General features: G+C 40.5%; 2 protein-coding genes and 1 non-coding gene across 7 annotated transcripts in view; all 3 read left to right on the top strand.

Moving 5' to 3' along the window:
- pick1 (protein interacting with prkca 1) overlaps window positions 1-5,672 on the top strand; it is an 88,212-nt gene extending 82,540 nt beyond the window's left edge. For all 3 annotated transcript variants that reach the window (XM_029437811.1, XM_029437812.1, XM_029437810.1), the window contains exons 4-13: window positions 98-226; window positions 974-1,040; window positions 1,266-1,355; window positions 1,462-1,515; window positions 1,633-1,695; window positions 1,804-1,937; window positions 2,047-2,139; window positions 2,222-2,272; window positions 2,938-3,082; window positions 3,729-5,672. In XM_029437811.1, coding sequence (XP_029293671.1) covers window positions 98-226; window positions 974-1,040; window positions 1,266-1,355; window positions 1,462-1,515; window positions 1,633-1,695; window positions 1,804-1,937; window positions 2,047-2,139; window positions 2,222-2,272; window positions 2,938-3,082; window positions 3,729-3,994 — 1,092 coding nt within the window. In that variant the 3' untranslated portion in view covers window positions 3,995-5,672. The remainder of the gene's footprint in view (window positions 1-97; window positions 227-973; window positions 1,041-1,265; window positions 1,356-1,461; window positions 1,516-1,632; window positions 1,696-1,803; window positions 1,938-2,046; window positions 2,140-2,221; window positions 2,273-2,937; window positions 3,083-3,728) is intronic.
- Window positions 5,673-5,728: 56 nt separating this feature from the next.
- Window positions 5,729-5,801, top strand: trnar-ccu (transfer RNA arginine (anticodon CCU)). Its single transcript has one exon. It is a non-coding gene; the product is annotated as a tRNA-Arg (tRNA).
- Window positions 5,802-5,912: 111 nt separating this feature from the next.
- Window positions 5,913-12,500, top strand: part of plbd1a (phospholipase B domain containing 1a) — a 7,641-nt gene continuing 1,053 nt past the window's right edge. The window contains exons 1-10 of one of the 3 annotated variants that reach the window (XM_029438014.1): window positions 5,913-6,172; window positions 6,683-6,905; window positions 7,212-7,295; window positions 8,780-8,921; window positions 9,762-9,902; window positions 10,706-10,850; window positions 10,999-11,199; window positions 11,395-11,535; window positions 11,625-11,810; window positions 12,415-12,500. The exon at window positions 12,415-12,500 is cut by the window's right edge and continues 21 nt beyond it. In XM_029438014.1, coding sequence (XP_029293874.1) covers window positions 6,103-6,172; window positions 6,683-6,905; window positions 7,212-7,295; window positions 8,780-8,921; window positions 9,762-9,902; window positions 10,706-10,850; window positions 10,999-11,199; window positions 11,395-11,535; window positions 11,625-11,810; window positions 12,415-12,500 — 1,419 coding nt within the window. In that variant the 5' untranslated portion in view covers window positions 5,913-6,102. Of the gene's footprint in view, window positions 6,173-6,515; window positions 6,906-7,211; window positions 7,296-8,779; window positions 8,922-9,761; window positions 9,903-10,705; window positions 10,851-10,998; window positions 11,200-11,394; window positions 11,536-11,624; window positions 11,811-11,930; window positions 12,041-12,414 lie in introns of those variants that run through there. The other 2 variants (XR_003832682.1, XM_029438013.1) reach the window with 2 other exon arrangements.

Genomic DNA, 12,500 nt, shown 5'->3' with positions numbered 1-12,500 from the left:
ATAAATCTATCACAGAAATGTCTGTCAAGTATAAAATGTAAGGACATAAATCTGTGTCAATGGTACCTTTTTTAATGTGGTTTCTGTTGTCCCACAGGTCTTTGATAACACCCCAGCAGCTCTGGATGGAACACTGGCAGCGGGTGATGAAATCACAGGCGTGAATGGGAAACCAGTGAAGGGAAAGACCAAAGTGGAGGTGGCCAAGATGATTCAAGCTGTACAGGTACACAAATACTGGGAATGTAATCACAGTACTCAGATGGCTTATTATTTACCTCTTATATTACAAAAAAACCTTCAGTATGTCATGTTGGTCTGACAATTGATAGTTACACAAACTACACTCTACACCACCAGGGTCTTTTAATAAGTTCAAAAATGAAATTAAGCACATTTGGACATAAATAGAAACATACAAAAGGAATAAAACATTACTCACCGTTTCTGTGTCCCGCCGTGGCTGCAGGTTTATCAGTGAATAGTCTGACAGTTTACTTATTATGGGTGCAAACACACCATCGGACTGTGGAGACGCGGGACTTTACTGGCTGGCCAATCTGTGCTAAAGAGGTCGGGACAATAGCCCATAGCATTTGGAATAACGTCACCAGTGCAGAGTGGCTGTGTTGTTTTTGGCATCCATTGTTCGCACCCAGAAAATTCCCTGACTTCCTCCGTGATGGATTAAAGAAGGGGTGCAATGTGGGATTTGAAGGATTAGATTGTGTTGCTTGTCAGTGTAAATGAATGTACATGTGATTTTCACCCTCGGCGCCATGAAGCTGAGAATGTTTTCACATTATCCATTGTCACCCCATAATACATTGTATTTTAATTGTTTATTTGAGATTTTTATAAAAAATACTTTATTGGAAGATAGCATATTTCTAGAGATGGTTGCCTTTTAGATGTATACGGTTTATTTGTTATTGTTGATTTAACTGTGTATCTCCTGATCATGTTTTCACAGGGAGAAGCAGTAATCCACTACAACAAACTGCAGGCAGACCCCAAACAGGGGAAGTCTCTGGATATAGGTGCACACATACTCACCATTATTCTTTAATCAGTATTTGTTTGTATGACTGTATGTGTATTATATTTTATAATGTCATACATTGCATTCTTCCATGTATCACTGTAACCTGTGTGTGTGTGTGTGTGTGTGTGTGTGTGTGTGTGTGTGTGTGTGTGTGTGTGTGTGTGTGTGTGTGTGTGTGTGTGTGTGTGTGTGTGTTAAACGCATGTGTTGTGTGTTTCAGTGCTGAAAAAAGTCAAACATCGCCTAGTAGAGAATTTGAGCTCGGGCACAGCCGATGCTCTCGGACTCAGTAGAGCTATTCTATGCAACGGTGAGATTATTATTATTATTATTATTAAGAGCATTCTGATTGTATTAGTGACTTTTATATAGGTAGATATGAAGCTTTCCTCATGTGGATTCATTTTCCTTTACAGATGGGCTGGTTAAAAGACTGGAAGAGCTGGAGAAAACAGCAGAGCTCTACAAAGGTAAAGAAAAATCAAATTACAAAAGTCTCCTTCAGTGAAGTAAAGTGTTGCAGAGGTAACTGTTAATCTGACGTTGTGTGTAAAGGTGAGTTACTGTTGCTGTTTGTTTGCCTGTAGGTCTGATGGAGCACACAAAGAGACTGCTCAGAGCTTTCTTTGAGCTCTCTCAAACTCACAGAGGTGAGTTACTTTGGTGCACCTTGTTTACCTTTTGAAATTAAGAGAAAAAGAAGAAAAAGACAATTGAGATCTTAATACATCTTAGTTTATCTCTATCTACCCCTCCAGCGTTTGGAGACGTTTTCTCTGTCATCGGGGTACGAGAGCCCCAGGCCGCCGCCAGCGAGGCTTTTGTGAAGTTTGCTGATGCTCACCGCAGCATTGAGAAATACGGTATTCAGCTGCTAAAGACCATCAAACCTGTGAGTACAGATTCAAGTTTGGCTTTGAAACACTTGCTGCACTTGAGAACACTAAAAACCTCTTAAGGAGAGAAATGTTTTTTATCAAGCGTCATATCTTGTTATGCAGATGCTCCACGATCTGAACACGTACCTTCACAAGGCCATACCAGACACGAAGCTCACCATCCGCAAGTACCTGGATGTGAAGTTTGAATATCTGGTAAGGCAGCTTTTTGTGAATCTGTTCAAAAAGTTCACGATCAGTCAACAGAGCAACTGCATGAACTCTTTGTGTCTTTCAGTCGTACTGCCTGAAGGTGAAGGAGATGGATGATGAAGAATACAGCAGCATTGTGAGTTCTCATTTTCTTTTTTTAATACTTTATTGCAATGCTTCTTTCATCTTTCAGACAGTTGTTTACTTCCGAGTCCATTGCACATTTTAATACTTTTTATACAAGTTAAATGAATAAATAACAGAAAATATCAAAGCGACACAAAACACAACCAAATATAAAATAAAAAGAGATAAAAGGAGGTATGTGGTGGTGTAGGAGAGGGGGGATGGGGATCAGATCTTGGGATAGATTGAAACAATATGTTGTTTTACGGAGTCTGGCTTTAGGGTTATCTTATATATTATATTTTTCCTTTTCTTCCTGTTCTTTTGTTGATCGTCATGAATTCAATTTTGGTGTATTTGACTGTTTCCACGCCCTTGTCTCCTGCGTCACGGGCTTCACACGCAATATGTTAAAGAGATGTCCGCTTAGTAAAAAATCTATTTTTTTATGTTTTTATTCTTTATTGGACATGTCAAGTTCCCCACATCCTCTCCTGCTAAGCAGTAACATTTCCCGTACTGTCATACAATATTTCTTGCTCACTTTACAAGCTTATTCCCTACAATATTTGTATTGTGATATCTTAAAGTTTTTCCAATCTTCTGCTGATATGTTCATTTCTAATTCTTTGTCCTATTTCTTCTGTACTTATAATCTACGATGGTGAGCCACAGGCCATGGGAGAGCCCCTGTATCGCGTCAGCACTGGTAACTATGAGTACCGATTGGTGCTGCGCTGTCGGCAGGAGGCTCGCGCCCGCTTCGCCAAAATGAGGAAGGACGTTCTGGAGAAGATAGAGCTGCTGGATCAGAAACATGGTCTGTTGTTGTTTTTAGGCTATTTCTTCCACTTACTCACTCTATCAGGTGTAAACTAGCACTGGTGATACATCTGAGGAGGGACACAGGGTACATGCCACACTTGAGAGACGAGAGAGAGGGCGACAAGTTGCATATTTATTATTCTGCGTCCACTATATTAATTATGAATGTGTTAAACTAAAGACGTGTTTTGAGAAGTATAATTTGACACTATTAGACGTACACTTTATGATGGTGGTTATCGAGTAATATTGTATACTAAACTTATTTTGGCCAAGATAATCGTTGATGCTCTCATTGTGGAATTAAACATCATGATTAAATCATTATCAGGATTTAGACTGCAAAAATGCACAATGCAAAAATGCAGAGCAATATAAAGATTTGAAACAGAATAACAATATTCTGCGTGAATCAAACTTCCAGTTGTTGCTTAGTGGTGACGTTGAATTCATGCGATTGTGGTGTCCCTTAGTACCAGATCATAAACCAGCACAGTAACAAGTGCATCTTTGACTCTTCTTTGTTCTCTTCAAATTCTTAATTTTTTTATGTTTCTCAGTTTTCGACTTATCTTACCCTTCCCTAAGTTTATTAACATGGATACCCAACTCTTCTTCCCTCCCATCTTCCTAACCTACAGTCCAGGACATCGTGTTCCAGCTGCAGCGCTTCGTCTCAGGAATGTCCCATTACTATGACGAGTGCTACGCCGTCCTGAAGGAGGCGGATGTCTTCCCCATCGAAGTGGACCTCTCCCGCACCACGATCAACTACGGCAGCCAGTCGGTCTACACTGGAGATGAGGAGGAGGAAGAGGAGGAGGAAGGAGGAGGAGGAGAGGAAGGAGGGAGCAGCGCAGGGAGACAAGCAGAGAACGGCGCTGAGAAACTGATCGATGACGAATGAGAGTGTGTGTGTGTGTGTGTGTGTGTGTGTGTGTGTGTGTGTGTGTGTGTGTGTGTGTGTGGTGTTCTTGTGGAGATGAAGTCCACCCCTCTAACATAACTGTTCTTCACTTGCATTTAATGTCAATGCACCCACCAAGCAGCGATCTTTGCATTGGAGTACAGCAGTTGACATGGATACCGTCAAAAAGGTGAATACTACTGAGAATTGCTGCTATGATGTTTGTCTTTTGGTGGTGTTTTCTTCCTGGGATTCTTTCAAATCAACAGCTTTGTGATTATTTTACCGATCATTTAACTTCTGACTGTCAACGTTCTCTTTAAAAAAGATAAAAGAAAAAGACTTCCTGCTCTTTGGATGCGACTGTCCTCTAATGACTGCGAGAGACACACATCTAACGGAAGGCACTTTTATTGTAATCTTAATGCTATGGAGGAGTTTTAATGCAGCAAAGTAGGATTTATATGCATATGTGTGCCTTCTTAGCTCTTTATGAAGCGTAATGGGTCTGGGCTGCGTGTCAGTGTGCATATTCTTGTGGATTGTTAAAGTTATACCTTGATATTTTTATTTTGTTTTTTTCTTTGCTACAAACTTGTCATATTTTGGACAGGGATTTATCTAGCTACCTAAAATTAAATATTTTGTGGTGAATGTTAAATGGAATTTCCTCCTCAGCTTACCAAGCAAATGGCAAATGACACTACTGGATAAATATACGAATGTGAAGGTATTGTTGAAGACGCAGACATCATTTTCTTCCTACATGAAGAGTTTGTTGCATTCCTTTGTCCTCTGATTTGTTTTCCGTCTTAGAATATTTGAGTTGTTTCACAAGCTTGCATTTGCCACAGTGTCCAGCTCTGAAAAGCTTGACAACCAAAGTCTTTTTTAAGGTCATTCAATGTGTTTCACCTAATCCTGCTGCATGCTTCAAATTCAAATGTGTTTATTGTTTTCTCCTGTAACACACCGACACTTCTCAGTTCCTCTCAACACCATGTTTTTCATTCCAGCAGTGCCTCACACTGGTAGTGCTTCTGTTTAGGGGGAGAAAGGTAATGAACACATAGCAACACAGAGCTTTACCACTGTGTGGAAGCATTGAACAATGCACACATGTACTGTAAATAAGTGTGTACAAAGAGAAAGGGTGTAAAAACACCCACTGTCATTGTCATTCCCACTTTATTTATTCTTTTTGTCAAAGTATATTTAAAAGTTTTAATGAAGAAAAATATAATGTTCTATGTTATAGTGAATATACTTGTGTGGCTCTTTGTTGTCTGCCATTCGTTTTGCCTTCAGAGGGAAAAGATAATGTTGTGCATTTTAATGATTTACTGTCGGGAACACTTGGGGGCAGCATCACCTCAAATATCACTGTCCTGCTGTCAGCACTGAATGCACTCCTGTGTTGACTTTTTAGAAAAAACATTTTGTTCGTGTATTGTTTTCTTTTTCTTAATAAGTGGAATGTAATCAATCAAAATGAGCCGCTGTATATTGTGTTGTCTTGCACATATCGGATCTCTACATCATATTTGCTCAACTGAGTAACTTCTTTGGACTTAAATTTACTAAATAAACTTTAAAATAGCCTGACGGTTGTTTTGTACCATCAATCCAAAACAATAATGGCGATAACGTTAAATGTTTGGCGTGTATTAAATGTATATACATCTGTGTTACATTTCTATATATAGCTTTGAGGTGCCTTTAATGTGCCGCGAAGCCCCAGTGGCCTAATGGATAAGGCACTGGCCTCCTAAGCCAGGGATTGTGGGTTCGAGTCCCATCTGGGGTGAAACGTTTTTGCTTCTCATGTCAACCCAAAACGGAAATACTATATTAGGCTGTTGAATTTGACTTATTGCAGTTGCAAGTGACACTTAGTAGTACAGCTATATTCTCTCTCTCAAAGGGCACATATGTAATGTAGTTCCCTTTCGGACCTGCAGCCAATCAGGAAAGGTTTCGCTCCGCTGACACTCAGGTTGCCTCGGACTTTTCCTCCGCCATATGACTGATATACTCTTCGTCTGAACAACTTCAGGACGATCTGCGTCCAGTCTGTAGTCAGTTCAGCTTCCTAACTGCAGGCAGCTATGCCTTTAGCAAAGAGGCTGTATGTATTCCTTGTATTTGTCGTGGCTGCGACCTTCGCCTCTGCTGACAGTAAGTAGGTCGAGTTAAGGTGTGTCGGAGTTTATTTACCTATTCATACAGATACAGGGTAGGCTAATCCACAGACTCCTGCCACTGCAATGTTTTAGTTTTAAAAATGTTTTACGTTTAGATCCATTTTAACATTTCATCTCATTAATCAATAGAAGACAAAAAAGAATAAATTCAGATATACAAATATACTGGGAATGGATATTTTTAGTGAGTGTGACATCGAGTCTTGTGACCCCTTAGTAGATGTCTTCTGTCACTCCAGCTAAAAAAAATAAGTTAAATTGAAATGTACAGTATAGATGCGCCAGAATTATGTCATACATTTGTATAGGTCAGCATAAGCCTGAAAAAGAGATATCAATATTAGTCGATTTACTTGTATTCTGGGAGTCAAAAGTCCCTAACTGTACTGCCTTTTACAGCCCTCAGTCTACATGACTGTTGTGTCTCAGACCTTGATTAGCCATTTTGTTATGTCTTCTTTCTACAATGGTGATTTCTTCTCAGAGATGACAGCAGCCACAGTGTACTGGGACCCCCAACACAAGATCATCCAGCTGAAGGAGGGGGTGCTGGAGACAGAGGGGGATGCATACGGGTATCTAAATGATACCCTGTCCAGTACAGGCTGGAGCGTCCTAGAGATCCGTGCCGGGTACGGGAAGTCTCCTGAAACTGATGAGGTGACTTTCTTCCTGGCCGGCTACCTCGAAGGCTTCCTCACTGCCCAGTAAGTGTCATGGATGTGCTCAAGCTCACTGTTCCTATAGAGACCTTATCATTTCACAAGGTCTATTCATGCCACTCAAACATTTGTTGATCAAAGCAAACATCAGTAATCAAATTGGTGATTGGTTGCTCAATATGTTGATGAGTGTGAGTCTGATGAAGATAAGAAACTTTGATCAGCTTTGACCTATGACCCCTTCCCTCATGATACCCTATAACAATACAAACTCATAAAGATAATTATAAAATGTTTAAAAAAAAAGTTTTTCTCATTTATTTAGTATACATGCGTTCTCTTCCTCTCCAGGCAGATGATGGACCACTACGCCAACATGTATCCGCAGCTGATCCACGACCCAAAGATCCTCGGCCCGGTTCAGAATTTCATGGCGTGAGTCTGTTCTCTTTTCCTTTTTAAAATGAAAACCACAGCAGCAGCCAAACATACCGTACACAGTCTGAGTCACAGAGAACTGTCATCATATCCTCTTTTCAGTGTCGATTAGTTCAGCTCTTACTACCAGACATTTTCACCTATAATAAGTCATTTTACGCCAATAGAGAGCTCTTTAACAAAAGACAGAATTGGGGGGTGTAGCAGATCATGGGAGTTTGTCATTGTAGTCAGGAGCCACATCTTTCTATAGAGGTCTCCTCACGAAAACAAATGGACCTGATTATTAAAACCGGTTAAAACACTGAATAAATGAGTTTAACTGTTAAAAATCTGTGATTCCCCGGTGGACACAGCACGGAGGGGCTACAAGCTAAAGGCTAACGTTTGCGCAGCTTGTTTCTCTGATAACTTAAGTTTGATGACTGAACTCCTTTATCCGGTTAAAATATTTATTTAAAAACGATCAAGGTCTTAACAGTGTATGGTAAAAATGTGGCTTAAAACTGGATACAACGTTGATTATGACAGCTTCTGACACACAACCACAACGCTGATGCATGCACAAAGGGGATGTGATGCCATAACAGGCGACCAAATGAAACGGGCCATTACCCTGATTAAAATGACTGATGTCACTAGGTTTGAACATTTTTGAAGCTCTTTCTGTAATGGCATTCAGCTGTTCTTATTTAATATAGTTAACTCCTGTCAATGACTAAATTGTAACATTCAGCAGGAAGAGGAAAACAGAGACATTATTATTGTGTTAAAGTCAGAATTTCAGATTGACAACTTTGGATTTTCTTTGAGGCTGCAATGTTACAAAGGTTTTGAGTGACTCCAAGGGGATCATCTTTCATTCCATACATGATTCCTCAGCTCATGTCCGTTCATTAACATGTTTCTGTTAGACTACGCTAATGACCTTTTGATCATGAGCTCAGTGTTCAGCTCTTTGTGTTTGTTTTACTGTAAATAATTCTAATGAATAGTGACAACAGTAAATTGCAAATGTCACTGTCGTGGATATTTATCGCTCACAACATTGTGGTATGAAACAGAGAGGAATCAATAAAGCACAGATATCGTTAACAATTATTATTTTGTTGCACAACATAACAACAATAATGAGAACACTACCTGCTTCCAAGCACAACCGCATAGTGTCCCAACTCATGAAGAGAATCTACCCCTTATATTTGAGTTCTTAATGAACACACGAACCTTGTCTCCCAATCATACATTGAAGCACATTGGGTCATGACACCAACATAATCTAAAACAGATGTGAAGGTCACTTCCTCATGATCATTAAAGGGTTCCCTTAACTTCATTAGAGCATGGCGTCCATGTCAGTCATGTCAAATGATGCACATATGGCATGGATCATACTCAGGGCTATATAGGTCATACATTGCAAACTTAATAAATAAGACATTGTTCATTAGATTATCTTAACATCACTCTTGGGCTTGTAGGAAGCAGGACTCGTGGACCAGAGAGCAGGTGAAACTGAACAAGAGCTCTGATCCTCTGTGGAAACACGCAGGTTTTATAATGGCTCAGATGGATGGACTGCAAGCAGGAGTCGCAGAATGGGCCAAGAAACAAGGGAAAAAGGTATGAAGGCGGCATAACATTATCTTATTGCAACTCTTGTTTATACAGGCTACTTTACATGCATAGAAGCCCTGTGGGATAACTTTTCTCCAAAACATATCCCACAAAAAAACGTACATAATATACAACTGCAACTCTTCAAACTCAGGTTTCAAGTTTATAAATATATGTTAAGATAAAACATAGAAGTGTCCTAATTAAGAACACCTTTATAAATGTATGAATCTGAATCTTATCTTTCTAATGGAAACTAGAAATTCGACTTTAAGATCCTTATAATACATCTGACCGATGTATGGCTTTAAATACTGCTCTGCCAGGTTCTTATTTAAAATAAGGAACCTCCATTTCAAACAAACTTGTGATAATTTCTCCCATTCTGTCACTCTAAAAATGTAAATGACATGAGACTGTGTGCCTTGTAGATCAAAAGCAGATACATATTTTCCAAAGGTTAGTTTAAGATCCACAAGACAACACCACCTATAGTGCCAAAATGGTAATTGTTATTATCAATGAAACAGCAAATATTACAGACTCTAAATTGTTCACCATTTTTAAATTGAATATATACCAAACATACAATACTTTTATTTGTGTTGAGCACCAGTTTAAGGTCAATAGATTGTTGTTGGGACATACATTTAAAGTTTTGATTGTGCAGATTTGTTATGAAAAGTCTCCAAATAGCTCAAGATTTCAGTGATATTAAGATCAACAGTTGTTTTGTAAGAGATTCATTTTTGTATTAGTAGCTGTCTAACTATGGAAGCAATAATAACAATAATATTATTATTTTTATACTGACCAACAGCTGTTAATCTGGTGTCCTTCCCATAGCCGCTGTCCCTGTTTGCCGTCCAGTTCCTGAATGCAGTGGGGGACCTGCTGGATCTGATCCCGGCCTTGGTCCCCTCCTCAAACCCTCCGCCCAGAAACTTCAAACTTCCAGGGATGGGACACTGCTCTGCTCTCATCAAGGTCAGAGGTCAACACATGTTCCAGTGAGGCCTGTTACATACTCTACATAAGGGCTTATGCACACAGCAACACAGAAGACAATGTTGCATACGCGATGTTCATCAAAGCTCCTGTGTGCAACATGTGTTCACATGCTTTACTGTGTGCTAAATGAGGAAAAACAAGCAGCTTAACAAATTAATTTCCCATGTAAACAAATGCACTGGTGCATTGACAAAATGAGAGAATAGTATTCTTCATCTTACATACTTATTTAAAGGGGACATATTATGTTCATTTTCAGGTTCATACTTGTATTTTTGGTTTCTACTAGAACATGTTTACATGCTTTAATGTAAAAAAAAAAAAACACTTAATTTTTTCAAGCTGTCCATATGAATATACCTGTATTCACCCTCTGTCTCAAACGCTCCATTTTAACACCTGTCTCTTTAAGCCCCACTCCCGAAAAAGCATAGTCTGCTCTGATTGATCAGGGTTTTCGGTTTTTGGTATGCTGTCGCCGTCTTCACAGCGTTAATGTAGCCGGAGTCTCGCTGTGTATATCAAACATATTTGCTACATTCGCACTTCCACAATTACATTCTGTACCAAATTTTGCAAGATGAATTCCAAGATGATATGTTTTTATGCCCATTTATCTCTGATCCTAAATTGGTTTATTGCATGAAGTATGGTGCTGAGGTGCTGTGTCATAATGTGATTCACATTGACACAAATTCCAGTCTTTTGTGCTGACACAGGAATACCATATGGACTGTTGAGTCTCCCTCCACTTCACTGTCTGCTGTCCTCCCCCTCAGATGTTGCCTGGCTTTGAGAATCTCCTGTTTGCCCACTCCAGCTGGTACACTTACGCCGCCACAATGCGGATCTACAAACACTGGGATTTCCACATCACTGAGCCCCACACGGCCACTGGGAAACTGTCCTTCAGCAGCTACCCTGGTATGTCGGAATTCTCTATAACAAGAAATCTTCAAAGATTACAAGAACAGTGGTGAAATTGTAACGATTTGCAATCACAGTTTTCCACATAACTGTGGCTTGTTTGTAAAGATTGTCAGAAATGGTCTCAGCTTGTCCTTCTCTTTAGGTTTCCTTGTGTCTCTGGATGACTTCTACCTCCTGGGCAGTGGTCTGATGATGACCCAGACCACCAACAATGTCTTCAACTCCTCCCTGTTTGACACAATCACTCCCAACAGCCTGCTGGCGTGGCAGAGGGTTAGGCTGGCTCACAGTTTGGCACATACCGGAGAAGAGTGGGCCAAAACCTTCACCATGCACAACTCTGGTGAGTGATTATATATGTGTATAGTACTAAACACAGTAATGTAAATATTGTTAATGTTTGTTTATTAACTTGCTCCTACCGTCCTGTCATTGCAAAAGTCCCCCCCGGCAAAGCAAGTTGAGGATTGAGGCTACATTAGTCACTACTAGCATGCGTAGAATAAAAAAGAAGATATCTCTGGCTCTGCTTGTGTAGGTACCTACAACAACCAGTACATGGTGTTGGACAGGAGCAAAGTGAAGCTGGGCCACAGTGTTGATGAAGGCGCTCTGACTGTGGTGGAGCAGATCCCCGGCCTGGTGGTGTACTCTGACCAGACACAGGCTCTGCGAGCAGGTAACATTTATTCCTGTTTTCTACAGTGTTTGTTTTATTCTGACGTTTGTTGAGACTTAATCTTTCCTACTGCCTCCCATTTACCACAGGTTACTGGCCGTCCTACAACGTTCCCTTCCACCCGGAGATCTACACGCTGAGTGGTTATGGAGAAATGTGGGAGGAGTATGGAGAAGACTTCTCGTACGACCTCTGTTCCAGAGCCAAGATCTTCCGCCGTGACCAGGCCGATGTCAAGGACCTGGACTCTTTGAAGCACATCATGAGGTCTAATGGTGTGTAGCTCTGTCTCGTTTTGTTAGCTAATGACCGTAGACTGTATGATAAGTGGACGTAGTCACCGTGACGTCACCCATTTAAACCTCAAGTTTGGCATTTTGGCCATCGCCATCTAGGTTTTTTTGGAATCAGAAGCGCCCATAAGTGACCAGACTTGGACGAGAGTGTTGAGCTGGACAGAATCGAGGCCTAACGGCATACACTCATTAGGAAAATGTTTACTGAGGTAATACATCAGGTGGGTAGGGTCATTACATCATAGACTCCTGCTGACCATTAGAAAGAATGCAGGTTTAAGGCACTTCCGAATTGGATTCACTTTTCATACACTGAGGCTGCCCCTTGGTTATTACCCGCATTCAGCTGGTTCTACAGGTCAACTGTAACCTGCATTTCTTATATTTTCATAAGTTAGATTTTTTGTCAGTGACAAGTGACATCTTTGTCATCTAATGCTCCTCCAGTTTCCCCCAACGCTAACACTGTTAGCTCTGTCAGCACTGTTGGTGCTATTGTGAGAACCATGTGGAAGCAATCCCTCTGCTCTAAATTACATATTGAGCACCTTTAATGTTCCCATTGTTGTTTGCTTGTTTGCAGACTACAAGAAGGATCCATACTCCAAGGGGGACCCCTGCAAGACCATCTGTTGCCGTGGTGACCTGAGGGCAGTAAAGCCTACCCCA

This window comes from Cottoperca gobio, chromosome 8, assembly GCF_900634415.1.
Source record: "Cottoperca gobio chromosome 8, fCotGob3.1, whole genome shotgun sequence".
In the NCBI taxonomy this organism is placed as follows: Eukaryota; Metazoa; Chordata; class Actinopteri; order Perciformes; family Bovichtidae; genus Cottoperca; species Cottoperca gobio.
The sequence above is the reverse complement of the archived record's forward strand: the minus strand, read 5'-3'. Positions and strand labels throughout refer to the sequence as shown.